Below are 13625 nucleotides of genomic sequence, written 5' to 3'. Positions count from 1 at the left end.
TCACCTGAAATGGTTTTCACTTCATAGGTGTGCCCTGTCAGATTAATAAGTGGGATTTATTGCCTTATAAATAGTCATGAAAATAAAGAAAACCCATTGAATTAGAAAGGTGTGTCCAAACTTTTGGTCTGTACTGTACATTATACATATATTTTATGGTTATATTTGTATTAATAATACTTATAATATATTTTTGTTGCTGAAAGCTAACTAGATTTTATGCCATCATTAGCCTTAAAATAATCTCTAAAAGGAACTTAAAACTCTGATCTGATTCCTTTGTGTGAATTTTATATGTGGGTCAAAAACACAAAAAATGGCAGAAGGCTGCTGATTTTTCTCTTTGTAGTTATTAACTTACACATTAAATATTTACATATATTGTTCTGTAATTTGATTTTATACAACGTTCACACAGTTTTCCCCAATAGTTTTGTCAATGATATTTATAATGTAAAGGGTTAATTCACAGACAGCAAATGGTTACTCGTGAAACAATAAAGTTGCAGAAAACGCTAAAATCAAAGCCACCATTAGTAATTCAGAAGCTTGAGGGACAGGTCAGCAGACCCATCTACACTTTACATGACGGATCACCACCCTGTGTGGCCTTTCATGCTTCCGACTGTCCTTTCATCCCAGCCAACAACACGTTCTATAGTTTATGTAAGTGTCTGGAGGAAGGGAGGGCGCGGTGCTTTGAGAGATTAATAGTTGCGTAATTTTGACATCGGAGCAGTTCCATCCTGATGGTTTGCACTGAACGCGCTAATCCAGTTGTGACGCTTTGTTACACAAGTACCTAAAAATAATATTGGTTTAAAGTTTCATCTGAAGGATTTTACTTAAACATGTCTACTGTTCCTATAGACCAGAGTGAACCCCTTACAGCAGCGGTGTCGAACTCATTTCGTTTTGGGCCATGAATGCTCTTAAAGGGCCGGTTGTTCCAGAATGTATCGATAAAACCTGTTCACAAACTGTTAAAATATCAATGAATTTTTAAAATGAAATAATATTGAACATCTTTTAAGTCCCTCCAGGATTTTTTTTTAATTTTTGCAATGACAATCCAAGCGTTTGTGGCACTAATTTGGAAATATTTGCGCTCATGACGGTAAATGTGACTTTTTTATTACTCGCTGTATAAATCATGGACTATTATCTGACATAAATTAAGCCTGAGGAAGCTGTTAAGTACAAGTAAAAGCTTTTGTACATTTTTGAGAAAAATTGCAATAAACTCCCAATTATGTATTAATGCAAAAAAAGTGCAAGAATGTATTGATTTTGCATAAATTTCCACAATAATTCTTAAGAAACTGGAGGGACTGATTAACATAATTTGGCAGTATATAGATAAAAACTGCATTGATTTAATTGATAACATAATATTTAAGCACATTTAGTGTTTAGTCTAGAATCTAGAGGGCCACATAAAAAGCTATGATGGTCCGGATTTGACCCACTGGCCTCGGGTTTGACCCATGTGCCTTACAGCTACTGAAAATGTTCCTGTCATTATGGGAATAAATAACAGAGTACAGGGTTCTCTAGGAGAGGAGGTGGCAAAATAAAAATACTATTTTAATGAAAAAGAAACCGCATAGCAACTGTGTTATTTCTATTTGTTTTATTTATAACAATATTGCTGAGCAATTTACTGGGCCTGCTGCTGCTGATCCGGCATGCTCCTGATGATGTCAGAATCGCCTAAGGACAAAAAGACGAGCCAAGTCAGTAAAATAAAAATACCGCTGTCACATTTCATTCAGTTCGTATAACTATATAATAAACATACATATTTGTTTCATCAGCAGAAATACACTAGACAGGAGGAGGATAAATGTTGCTAGCAAAGCACTCTGAACTGTCCAGAAGGATGAGGCAGTTCATTAAAATGCTCCAAGCAGCTTTGATGTAGCGAACCACTAGTCCTGAACTGGACCACTCTGACTCAGGTCCATCAGGCGCAAAAATTCGCACCAAATAGTTCTAAAAAAAAAGTTCATCTACAGTACTCATTTACATTCAAATACTTAAACTTTTACATCTACAGTCACAGATCTAGGGAGTTTCTTTTTAGAGACAAATATGGCAAAAACAAATTGCTCTTTAAGAACTTAATGATTTGTTGTTTGCATGCAAAATTCTGTTCAATTTATTCTCTTGCCACATAAAAAACTCTTTTAGCAGATTTATTAATAGTTGTATTGTAGTAATAGAAAAAAAAAACATTAGTTTTGTTTGGTTCTGCTAATTCCATGTAACTGGATCATTACTTGACGGTGATCTGTTCAAGATTACAGCAGAACAGAGTTCAGTCAGTGAGGTTGTTCACTGTATGACAACAAGCGAGACTCTTCTTTAGGAATTACTGCAGCAAATTTTCCTGCTGGTCACACTGAGCCGTTCTGAAGACCCGAGTCGTTCAAAGAACAGTGAACTTTGAAAAAGTGCAGAAAATCAAGCTGGTTGATCAGCTAAACTGACCTGAAAGGCTTTAAAATGGAACATAAAACCTTAAAGTCATAAATTAAAATGGAAAACGACCATTCCAGAGGTTGGAAGAAAATACAAAATGGAGAAACATCAAGTACCTATGAGCTGAAGGCTGATTGAAATTCCAACTCACTGGCCTAAAGTTACCAGTGAATACTTCAACAATAAGACACTTAAATCAAGATTTTACGATGAACTTCTATTTTTGAAAATAAGAAGTGTTGAAAAGGTTGGAATTTGATCCAGAATACACCGACTGGTCTAAGGAGAATTGGAGCAGCATTTCGAACAGTGATTAAAGAAAATTTGTTCTTTTTAGACTCCAAACAGGAAACGAGCTGCATCTTAAGCCCAGACCAGCAAGATCAATATTACAGAGTAAACAACAAGCAAATATTTGGTATTCAAACATGTTTCAGTTGACACCATGGAATAAAATTGCTTATTCTTCTTAATGCAAGTATAGAAATAATTGATACACTAATGTTGAACTCTACTGACTTAAAAATCTACTAGATTTCATTTCTAGGTGACGATACCAGCTGTCAACTTCTCAGTGAAAACCCGACAGAACACCTGAGGTGATTTCTGAATTAGCTGCTTCTGTTCAACAGGGCGGATGAGAGGCTGCAGCTCCTTACCGGGGTCAATGATGGCCAGTGTGCACACCCTGTAGTACTTTCCGCAGGCGGTGCCAAGCTCAATGTTGTTTCCACTGTAGTGGTGGACACCGGTCTTGGCCAGCATGGCGTAGTACTCGATCTCTGACTTCCTGAAACCGAAAGAGATGACGGAAATGTGAGGCAAATTAAATGCAAATGCTGTCAAATTAGCAGGACAAATTCCCAGGCAACAAAACTGAGCAAATTTTTTGCTATTATTAGCGCCATTTCAGATTTTTTTAAAAAAACCGTCAGGCTTATTAAAGATTGGTAATCAGTGATTGGACAGAAAACTGCAATCGGTGCACCACTACTTTAATTACAAAGAGGAAATCGCCATCCTATTATCGGGTAACTATTTAATAATTTTAATAAAACTCCAATATTCCTGTAAGAAAGAAGAATTGCATACCACTTTAAGATATATGGTAACTCAAATGTTCCTACACTCCTGAGCAGATAGAGAGTGCCTAACCAAAGATTGAGTTTATGAAGAACCTCAACTTGAAAACACCAATGTTTCACTGCCTTTAGATCTCTTGCATTATGCCAATTTTATCCCAGGAGCTCCTTGGTTTAAGTGCATAACTCTACTTGTTATGCACTCCAACCATACATAAAAGTATTAGTCAACACAAAATCTGAAAACTTTCCTCAGATCATCCATCACTGGAGGTCATACAAAGAATTATATGTTATTATATATATATATTATATTCTGTCTTTCTGCACGGAGTTTGCATGTTCTCCCTGTGCATGCGTGGGTTCTCTCCGGGTTCCTCCCACAGTCCAAAAACATGACTGTCAGGTAAATTGGTCTCTCTAAATTCTAAATTGTGTGTGTGCATGGTTGTTTGTCCCGTCTGTTTCTGCGTTTCCCTGCGACAGACTGGTGACCTGTCCAGGGTGAACCCCGCCTCTCGCCCGGAACGTTAGCTGGAGATAGACACCAGCACCTCCCAACCCCATTAGGGACCAGGGTGCAAGAAAATCAATGGATGGATGGATGCAGATTCAATGACTAGGCTTTGAATGGAGTAGATGTGCTGTACAATATTCTTACTTCTTATTTATTAAAATCTCATCTATTGCAACACAATCTCAAATCTGTTGACAGTATGTACCTAAGAGCAGGGCAGTTGTTGGCCAGAATAACCAGCTTAGCTTTCCCCTGACGGATCATCTTCTGGGACTGTTTGTAGCCCAACACGTACTTTCCACTCTTCATCACCAGCTGGAGACGGGAGTTTATGGACTCCATAGACTTTTTCTAAACGGAAAAAAAAAAGACAGAAGTCAAAAGGGATAGCATAAACAAACGCAAAACTCTCTGACAGGGTAAAGTAGATTAGCCTAAAACGTTTCCACGTTTCAGCAGCTTTCGCGTGTTAGACTTAGCTAACTAGCATTAGTACCGTTACCGGCTCATTCGGTTTTAAAAATACAAACGTAAGTCGCATACACATCGCTCAGTGTAAATTAAAAACTTAACAGATGTCAAACGAAACTGTAACGATTCCACCAAATTCTACAAACGAGAAAAACAAAACGTTCAGCTTGCTAGCTACGACGCTGGCTAGCAGGCCGCAACGGAAACACGGTTCCCACGTGAAGCAGCCCGTCCAGCCTGCCGCAGCGCGAGACAACGCAGACTCACCGTCTTCTTTGCGGCCACCATGTTTGCGGTTTAGTCCGAACCGGCCAACCTGCGTGACAAACAAGAAGCAGGAGAAGACTACAGTTATGGTTTTATCTGCGGGAAACGTCTAGAAAATGGACATTTTAGTGTAAAAACTCGGAGCTCGACTTACAGCGAAATCACTCCAATATGGCCTCGGAGTAAAAGGAAGTTACGTAGTTCGTTGCGTTGGTTTCTTCTGTTCGGCTTCCGCCAGCAGCTACTGTTCAGAGAGCTTTTCCGTTCATATTTGTGATTTTTATACTTTAAAATGTAGTTAGATTACATTAAAGCTAGCTGGGTTGTTACTGACTAAATCAGTAACATAAACCGTAAAAAAGGTTTTATTTAGGATGTTTTTCTATTTCACTCTGACAATTACAAATAAAAAAAATTAAGTTAATATGTTGATGATTTGTTATTGATCTGAAACATATAATTAGTCTCATATATATTATTGAGCTTGTTAAGAAGAATGGGCTACTTGTTGTTACCCAGAGGTCGGCAAAACTGATTATATTTACTTGAGTAACATTTTGAGGAAAGGAGGTACTAAGTTCATTTACTTGAGTAATGAACCAACTGTAGACAGGAAAAAGCGTAAATTACTACAAAAACTCATATTTTATTTTATTTTTTAAAAATTAGATTTTTTTTTTAATTTCTGATTTCTTTCTAGCAGTTAAAAACTTACTTTTTTTTAAAATAAAAAAAGTAAGTTTACTGTGACTCCTTTCCAGCTACATTCCTCTGGAACCAGAACACCGGGTCCGCTTTGGGCGCTCCTACCAACCGGTAGGAGACGACACGCGTGCGCGACGTCATCGCTGCAGCCACAGCCTGTCTGCACCCACTGAGCGTGAACTTCTCCAGTCCCCAGTGCGCACAGGGCAGGATGGGATGCTCCACCAGCTCTCAAACTTCAGCGGTAGACACGACTCGACCCAACGCCAAAACTGAGGCGAGCAATGGAGCCAGCACGACAGGTGACTGAGAAAAGATGAAACTTTATTCCTGTAGACGAACGATCAAAGCTACAATTAAGTGCAGGTGCAAATGCACAAAACAGAAGTTGCGTGTAGGGAGGGAGCATTCGTTTTTAGCGAACTAATGTATCAAATTAATAATTTACCTTAATCAAAGCAGTATGAAAGTAATAACTTTTTAAAAATCTGTTATTTGCTTGCATAAGAGCTAACATTTATGCATGCCTTCAAACCAGTGGTTTTCCTCAAATCAAATGCATAAATCACTAATCCACTTCAGTTAAAGTAATGCTATAAATAGCCCTGAGTGTGTCTGTGGAAATGGTGTCAAGTTAGAAGTTCTCTGCTTTCTCCATATAGAGTTGCCATTTATCCATTTAACGCTGCAGTGAATACATTTAGATAAGGGATGCAAATTGGTGCCAGTGTTATTTCTCTGTGTGCAGCCGGCGCCTTGTGCTTTCACTTGGGGCGAGCCACATCTCCGCAGGGACAGGATGAGAAAGTTTATTGCCATTAGTTAACAGTGGCTCCTGGCTATGTCCTCCCAGAGCAGATTTGGTGACAGTCTACGGTTTCAGAAGGAAATGGAGAAGCGGAGTCGGGCAGGACTTTGTTGTAGCAGGGTCAGAGAGGGCCCTTTCTTTGGTGCCAGTTAGTTTGTACACTATTGCAGAATGAGGGGAAGGTATGCTATCAACAAAACTATGTGTGTGTGTGAATGAACAGACTTTAAAGTGGGAAGTTTGTTGAAGCAGCTGAGACGATAAAAAGGTAAAAGATTCACTAAGTGGGACCTCCTCTGAGGTGAAAGCACGCAGACGTAACGCTTTAAAGAACACCTGAGGAGCTGGGAAAGTGTGTCTGACTTCCCTGTGGAGCTGGCAGACAAAAGGAGATATGCTCACCAAAGTTTCTCTTTTATTGCTGGCTTTTGTTTTGAGTTTATCAGCGAAATAACAGTGAACAGTATCCCTGTTTTCTTGTTATCAGCCTCTTGGAGGTCAGATGGAAATGTATCAGGATGTCTCCTTGTTTTTGTATGCATCTTATTTTCCTTCTCCGGATGCCTGAGGGAGAAAAAAGTAAACACTTTTTAATCCAAGGCTTGCACCTCTTGAAAACACATTCCCCTAATGCCAGGTCTTTCAGTCAGTTAAGACAAAACTTGCATTAATTAAAAACATTTTTGCTGTTTTCGGCTGTTGATTAGTTTCGTTCTCTTGTAAACTCTTATAATATTGAAAGCAGAGACTTGAGACGTCTGTGATCCATGCAAATTATCCCAATGCAAACCATTCCACCCAAAAACTCTACAAGGAAGTGGTGCAGCATATCAGCAAGATACACAGCAGCCTGCCAATGTCGCAGTCTGCTGTGCTGTTAATGTTCCTGAAGAAGAGTCCTCATAAACATTAACTTAGGTTTATGTCAAACGGAGGTCCCTTTTAGACACATTTTTGCTTTTAATCTAATAAGCATAGCAGATATTTGGAAGATGAAAAGGTTTTTATTTGTTTTCTTGTTGCCTTTTTTCACATTCCGGTGAAAGATGTCATCATAATCCTTTAAAAGTGAATGTTTTTTCTCATATAGCAACAACAAAACGATGCATTTTCATGTGGGGAAAGTTTCTGATTAGCGGAAATACATTGCTGCTGCACGGTTTGGGTTGGTAACCCAAACCGTACATATTTCTACTCTTCCTGTTGGCTTTTTCATTAGACCTTACTTGCAGCTGCTACCTGGGTCATGTAAACATAAAGAACAACAGAGGAAGTAACATTACTGCTGATTTTAATGCAGTAACATACAGCCTAGCATCTGAGTATTTCTGTTTGTGCAGGTATGTGGTCACTAAGGAACCACAGCGATTCAAAGTTCTGCTATTAACTCACCTGTGTTGCTGTGATTCAGGTCATCAGTCTGTTGAAACAGGAAATCTACTTGGGGAAATCAGAAAATGATTAAACTCTGAAAACAAAACAATGAGCCCTTACACTTGCTGTGTCATAGTTTATTATTATTATTATTATTATTATTCAAGGTTGATATTTTGAACATTTACTTTGCGTCTTCATAAAATATTTTCACGGCTTTCTGATGACACTGCAGGTTTATTTACTTTGTTCAATATTCCACACTTCTATACACTGTAGCTGTTATTAAAAAAAACCTGGTTTCAAGCTGTAAAATATCTTGAAGTTAGCCTGACAAAGTGACAGTTTAAGGTATTCTTGTTATTCATTGTGATCAATACTTGTTAGCTTAGTTTCTAGGAACTATTGCAATATCCTTTGATTGTTTGCTGAATTGTTGTACATGTTCCCAACAGGGGCGGCCGGTGAGAATGGAAAAGTAGCTGAGGACAGCGAGACCATTCCAGACCAAACACCGGCTGAAGGTGGCGATGCTGAACTTGAGAGCGAAGCCGCTGCAGCTGCTACATCTGCAGAGAGCTCTGCTCCAAGCCCCCCAGCAGCGGAGGAGTCGCCTCCTGCAGCAGACAGCAAACCTGCAGAGGCAGCAGCAGGAGATGTTCCAGCAGCAGGAGATGCAGCAGCAGCAGGAGATGCAGCAGCAGCAGGAGATGCAGCAGCAGCAGGAGATGCGCCAGCAGAGGCTCCACCTGCAGACGGCTCTGCTGAAGCAGCACCAAGCTCCTCAGAAGCTGCACCTCCGGAGCAAGGTGGGTTACAGTTAAAAACAACAAGCAGCGGCGTGCAGAGCGAGCGACTTATTGAGTGTTACTGCGTTGAGCTGGGAAAGATCAGTCATCTTTGGATTCAGTTTAAATGCTTCTGAACATCCACATCCTAACATTGCCCTGCAATATATTTCCTTTAAAGGATTCACTTATGCTTTTTTATCAATGCAAATTACTCCTGATATGCAAATCTCCTTAGAGTGACTGACGACAGCATTGAGGCAACCTTCAGGCTGACTTCTCAAAGTTTTGGAACAGGTCGGGTTGTGGGTAAATCATACATTCATGTGCTTTTATTTTATTTTTGTCAATTTGAGAACTCACAACATCAAAATCCAACACTTACATCGCTTGACATCAGACCGCTCAGTGGTTTTGAATCCCGGTGGGAGGAAGACAAGATGTGCAGATTTTTTTCCCTGGCCATTGGTAACCAGAGTGGTTTTAATGCCCTTGTGCAGGTACATGATGTCCCCTCTGTCTTTCCCCAGACCATCCTCATTCCTTGGCTGTAACCAGGTAGTATCCAACAACACTAGTTGGCTGCAGGAATGTGTTTGCAGGCCACACCTCTAGTTATTTTCTCCTAAATAATCTGCCTCTGTGTCAGTTTACTTGATATTCTTACTGTGATTGGTGAACTATTTGATAGCTCATCTCATAGTAATGCCTAACCAGTTGGGTTATAAAACAATATCCCAATATTTTTTAAACATCTCATAGAGTATTGTTCAAACCATCATTTGAAAATGAAAGGAACACGGCACAGCTGCAAATTCACCAGGACGCGGCCGTCCGCCCGAACTGACTGGAAGCTGGTTAATCAGAGAAGCAGCCAAAGAGTCTATTTGGTGTTTATATCTGCAAGAGCTGGAGAAATCTGTTGACTGAACAACTACGTGTTGCTCCACATATCTGACACACATGAAGGAGTGACCCGAAGAAAACCAGAGTCCCTTTAAAGTTTGCCACGACAAAACAAACATTGGCTGGAGGTGTTTTGGTCACAATTGAACTTTAAGGCTTACAGGCAAAACTAACATTGCACAGCATCCTAAAAATATCATCACAGAGGGACATCATCATGCTGTGGGAATGCTTTTCCTTATGGAAGCTCCTAAGAGTGGATGCATCAATGGATGGAACTAAATATGGGATTAAAAAAAACTGTTTAAAGAGACTGAAGCTGAGGTTCACATTTTAGCAGGATAACAACCCTGAACACACATCCAGAGTTTCTATGGAATGGTTTCGAGTGGTCTAGTCAAAGTCCAGACCTAAATCAATTTAAGAATTTGGTAAAACTTGCAAAGTGATGTTCACAGATGTAGATATATCCTCAAAGACATAAAGTTGTAGCAAAATGTGTTTCTACAAAGTTAATTAAATACTGAATGTTTCATTAAAAAAAAAAACAAACTGTTATGAATCATGTTGTGCAAAAAAAAGTATCTTTTTCCATCTATCTATTCACTATTAAACACTACTTTATGTTGGTGTCACATAAAATCTAGATGGAGACAGATTAAGGTTTATGGTTTTAATGTGGCTGCATGTTGCTCTTTCAATTTGGAGAGACTCAGACGGAGAAAAAACAGCGATTAAGAGGTTTATTGACATGCACAAATTTAAAAGTTCTTTAGCGCTCGGGCCCCGGCTGAGGACATCGAGCTGTGAATTGCGATAAGCTCGGATGAGCATTCCCGATGTAGGTTAGGGATGTCATCCCCCGGGACCCGACACTGGTGGTGGAGGTCGGTGGATGATGAGTGCCTGGAGAGCCGGGAGGTGGAGGTGGAGAAGGGGTGGAGGAGGGTTGAGCACGGCTGGAAAGCGGAAGACGCCATGGATGGAGGTCCTTATCAACTAGGCCTTGGTCGGTGATTGGACGTGACGTGGCTTGGTCCAAATGAAAAACATTTTTATCTAGGAACAAGTATTCAATCAGATATCTTTATTCCAGGTTTTTTTTTTTATCTTGAACAGTAGGTTCAAGGTACTGATGGACTGTGGAGATTTAATCAATTATCTATAAAATCAACAGATTTGGCTAAAGAAATCAGGCCATTCAACCAAAGCTAAGTGTGTTTCTAGAGAACGTGTCATGTTTGTAGGGTGATGATTCTACCTCTGTTCCTCAGTGCACATCTGCACATTGATCTGCGTGACTCGAGGCAGTTTTCACTGCTATCAGTTCTCTCAGTGATGCAAATGACCCTTACCGCGGGCGTTTGTTTGGCAGGTCAACGCTTCATTTTCCTCTACGCTCAATGCAAAGCATCCGACTCTGTAACAACACAGACCAGAGAGGTAGAAGCTTTAGAAGTGCAACGCAAAAGGATGATTGTGCATTTGGTTTTCTCTTAAATTCACATTTTCGGAAGAGCCTCAAATGTGTTTAGTCCACATATTTCTAAGTGGTGACGGAGAAATGAATGGAAATGAAAGCAGGACTCGTTGGGAGGGTTACCGTCAAGAAAAAAAGGGAAGAAAGGCATCTGTAGATCAGATTTGCATACTTTACAAAAAAGTATGCAAGTAAAGAAAAATCATTCAAAGGCCCTTAGAAAACTTTGAGAATTAACTCAAGAGTAAAGAAAATCTGACTCTTCAGAAAAAGCCTAAATCATTCAAAACCTTTGCTCATTGGAGACAAACAAAGTGCTTGTTCTGGCTCTCACTTGATCTTGACACCTCCCGCTGGTGTCCAACTCGACTCCTCAGATCAGGCTTTGACCACAGCCCAGCTTAGTTGTTCTGCCTGCAGCTGATGTGTTTTCAGCACTTTGTTGTCAGTGCCATCCCATTAATTTGCAATCTGAATCCACGGAGAAACCAGAGCACGTTACAGGGCTTCCACCGATGTCGGGCTGCAGGCTGAACCTCCTTTTCACAGCCAACGCAGAGAGATGAGAGCGTGTCACACAAGCAGAGGAGCTCAACCATTTCTGAGGATTTTGGGGCTCATCTTGTTGTAAATCTTAAACCAAAAGCATTTAAAGAGAAAAAATTGAGAAGAAGCATGCTAATTTCACACCAACAGTGTCACAAATATTTGAATTTATATTGGAGCTGACCTCATTGTACTCAAATTTTTTTCAAAAAAGAAAAAAAAAATCTCTTCAAAATAAAATCAGGTTAATATACAGCTCCGGGAAAAATAAGAAACCGCTTAAAAGGATCAGTTGTTCTGGTTTTACTTTTTATATTTATATGTTTAAGTAAAATGAACATTGTTCTTTTGTTCTATGAACTACTGACAACATGTCTCCGATATTCCAAGCAAAAATGTAGTATTTATTTTGCAGAAAATGAGAAATAACGAAATAACAAAAAAGATGTACTGTAGAGCTTTCAGGCCTTAAATAATGCAGAGAAAACAAGTTCATGTTCATTTAGAAACAACAATACTAATGTTTGAACTCAGGAAGAGTTCAGAAATCAATATTTGGTGGAATAACCAGGAGGTTTAGTGGTCTCTTAATTTTTTTTGAAGAGCTGTATATTCAGCCCCCGGAATCATTACTTTATAGAAACATAATTTTGCATAAATGTCAGCTGTTGGTGTTTTGTGGTACCAGCTTTGCACATGTCAAGGGTCCAGGATATTGTTTTATAATCTATCCTGCTGGAAACTTCTTCACAACTTCACCCTGTTTGGTCTCTATGCTCCTTGTTCTCCATTAAACCTCTTAGACCTTCACAAAACAACTGGATTCATACAGTTAGAAAACGTCTGGCATCATTTTATTACATTGGCTGTTATTTAGGAAATTCAAATAAAAGAGGGGTAGATTTGTTAAAAATGATTGGAAAACTATGTATTATTTATCTTCCACTTCACACTCATGCACTGCTTTGTGTTGGTCTGTTAGATAAAATCCTCCAAGAATGGATTAAAGTTTCCACTTGTAACATGACAAAATGCTAACAAAGGTGCCATTTACAAATCTGGATCATCATAAACAGGAGTGTAAAAATTGAAGCCCTGGGCCATTTGTGGCTAAAATGACAAATGTGAAGTTCAGCAAAACATTTTTGTCTTTTATTAAGCATGTTTTTTTTGGGTGGGTTCATATCCCAAAGATCGATTCAATTCTGTAAAATACAACAAATGTTTTCAGACAAAGAGTGACACTTACATTGTTCTAATTCTCAAGAATAATCGTCCCAAAAAAGTAGGAAACTGCAAAAATCTTTTTCATATGTTGCATCTACAGTTATTTATAAATCAAAAACAAAGCTGCTTTGTTTCATTTAAATACTTTGTGTTTAGCAAAAGTCTAAAATAACATTCCTGATTCGAAACCATGTTTTTCCATCTTTAATCCATGTGCCGGTAGACGAATCTAAACGGCGGAATGGCTGATGATTGCTCACACAAACTCTTTCTCTCTAGAGGCCGCAGCGACTGATTCTGAGCCCAAACCAGAGGAGGCACCTGGTGAGCAAACGCTGCGTTATCACGATTTACTATTTTTACATCACGGTGCACAAAACAAAACCGTATGAGCACCATTGTTCTCAGATACCGTCTCTGTTTGCGTTTCCAGCGCCCAGCGAGTGAAGCGTGACGTACCTGACCACACGGATGAGTTTGCTGGAAGAGGCGCTCCCCGTCCGTATGCATGAGTGGGAGTGGGAGTCTGAGTGTTTGTGTGGAAGAAACACATGCCTTGTTGCCAAGATGCTGACCCTGATGATGACCTCTTTCATTCAGGGTTCCTCTGTCACCATTGTGCCTTTTCCCCCTCCTCCCCTTCTTGATGATACACAACTACAGTTTTTACTGTACATAGATATGTTGATTGGAGAGAAGTTTAGATAAATCACTATACTCAATATTTATTATCTGTATAGAAATGTTTGACTTGGATTAGAATCTATGCAGATTTTTTTCTACAAACTATATTCTGACAAAAACCATAGTTTATTTTTACCAATTTAAATATAGAGGTGGCCTTCTTTAATTTGATGTACTATTGTTAGTACATCAAATTACTAAGGTCCTGGAGAAATAAACGCTGCCTTTGCTGAATTAAATAAGAATATTCCTACGTCTCATAACGATGAAAGCCTGAAATTTGTTA

The 13625-nt window shown here is 39.3% G+C and overlaps 2 protein-coding genes across 3 annotated transcripts; one reads left to right on the top strand and one right to left on the bottom strand.

Annotated features, from left to right (window-relative positions):
* Positions 1–1616: 1616 nt before the first annotated feature.
* On the bottom strand, positions 1617–5073 carry rpl30 (ribosomal protein L30). 2 transcript variants are annotated; one of them, XM_032581840.1, is made up of 5 exons: positions 4976–5066; positions 4822–4870; positions 4289–4434; positions 3144–3274; positions 1617–1713 (listed from the first exon to the last, which is right to left on the bottom strand). In XM_032581840.1, exons 2-5 carry the CDS (start codon positions 4840–4842, stop codon positions 1661–1663), a joined length of 351 nt encoding a protein of 116 aa, XP_032437731.1. In that variant the 5' UTR covers positions 4843–4870; positions 4976–5066; the 3' UTR covers positions 1617–1660. The 2 variants fall into 2 exon arrangements, with proteins under 2 accessions (XP_032437731.1, XP_032437730.1); XM_032581839.1 differs by lacking the exon at positions 1617–1713 and having other exon boundaries at positions 2220–3274; positions 4976–5073.
* Positions 5074–5642: 569 nt separating this feature from the next.
* On the top strand, positions 5643–13102 carry LOC116731666 (skin secretory protein xP2). Its single transcript, XM_032581479.1, has 4 exons — positions 5643–5828; positions 8164–8517; positions 12935–12979; positions 13089–13102. The coding sequence occupies exons 1-4, from the start codon at positions 5738–5740 to the stop codon at positions 13100–13102; spliced, it is 504 nt and encodes a 167-aa protein (XP_032437370.1). The 5' UTR covers positions 5643–5737.
* Positions 13103–13625: the final 523 nt, after the last annotated feature.

This window comes from Xiphophorus hellerii, chromosome 13 (genome assembly GCF_003331165.1).
Source record: "Xiphophorus hellerii strain 12219 chromosome 13, Xiphophorus_hellerii-4.1, whole genome shotgun sequence".
Classification (NCBI taxonomy): domain Eukaryota; kingdom Metazoa; phylum Chordata; class Actinopteri; order Cyprinodontiformes; family Poeciliidae; genus Xiphophorus; species Xiphophorus hellerii.
This window is presented reverse-complemented; position numbering and strand designations above follow the sequence as displayed.

Bases quoted from the DNA above. Each gene is read 5' to 3' on its own strand.
- rpl30 (XM_032581839.1), bottom strand. From the start codon at position 4,842: ATGGTGGCCGCAAAGAAGACG. The intron at 4,435-4,821 runs GTGAGTCTGCGT...TTTTCCGTTTAG, and splicing joins TGGTGGCCGCAAAGAAGACG to AAAAAGTCTATGGAGTCCAT. The intron at 3,275-4,288 runs GTACATACTGTC...TTTCGGTTTCAG, and splicing joins AACAACTGCCCTGCTCTTAG to GAAGTCAGAGATCGAGTACT.
- LOC116731666 (XM_032581479.1), top strand. From the start codon at position 5,738: ATGGGATGCTCCACCAGCTCTCAAACTTCAGCGGTAGACACGACTCGA. The intron at 5,829-8,163 runs GTGACTGAGAAA...TGTTCCCAACAG, and splicing joins CAATGGAGCCAGCACGACAG to GGGCGGCCGGTGAGAATGGA. The intron at 8,518-12,934 runs GTGGGTTACAGT...CTTTCTCTCTAG, and splicing joins AGCTGCACCTCCGGAGCAAG to AGGCCGCAGCGACTGATTCT.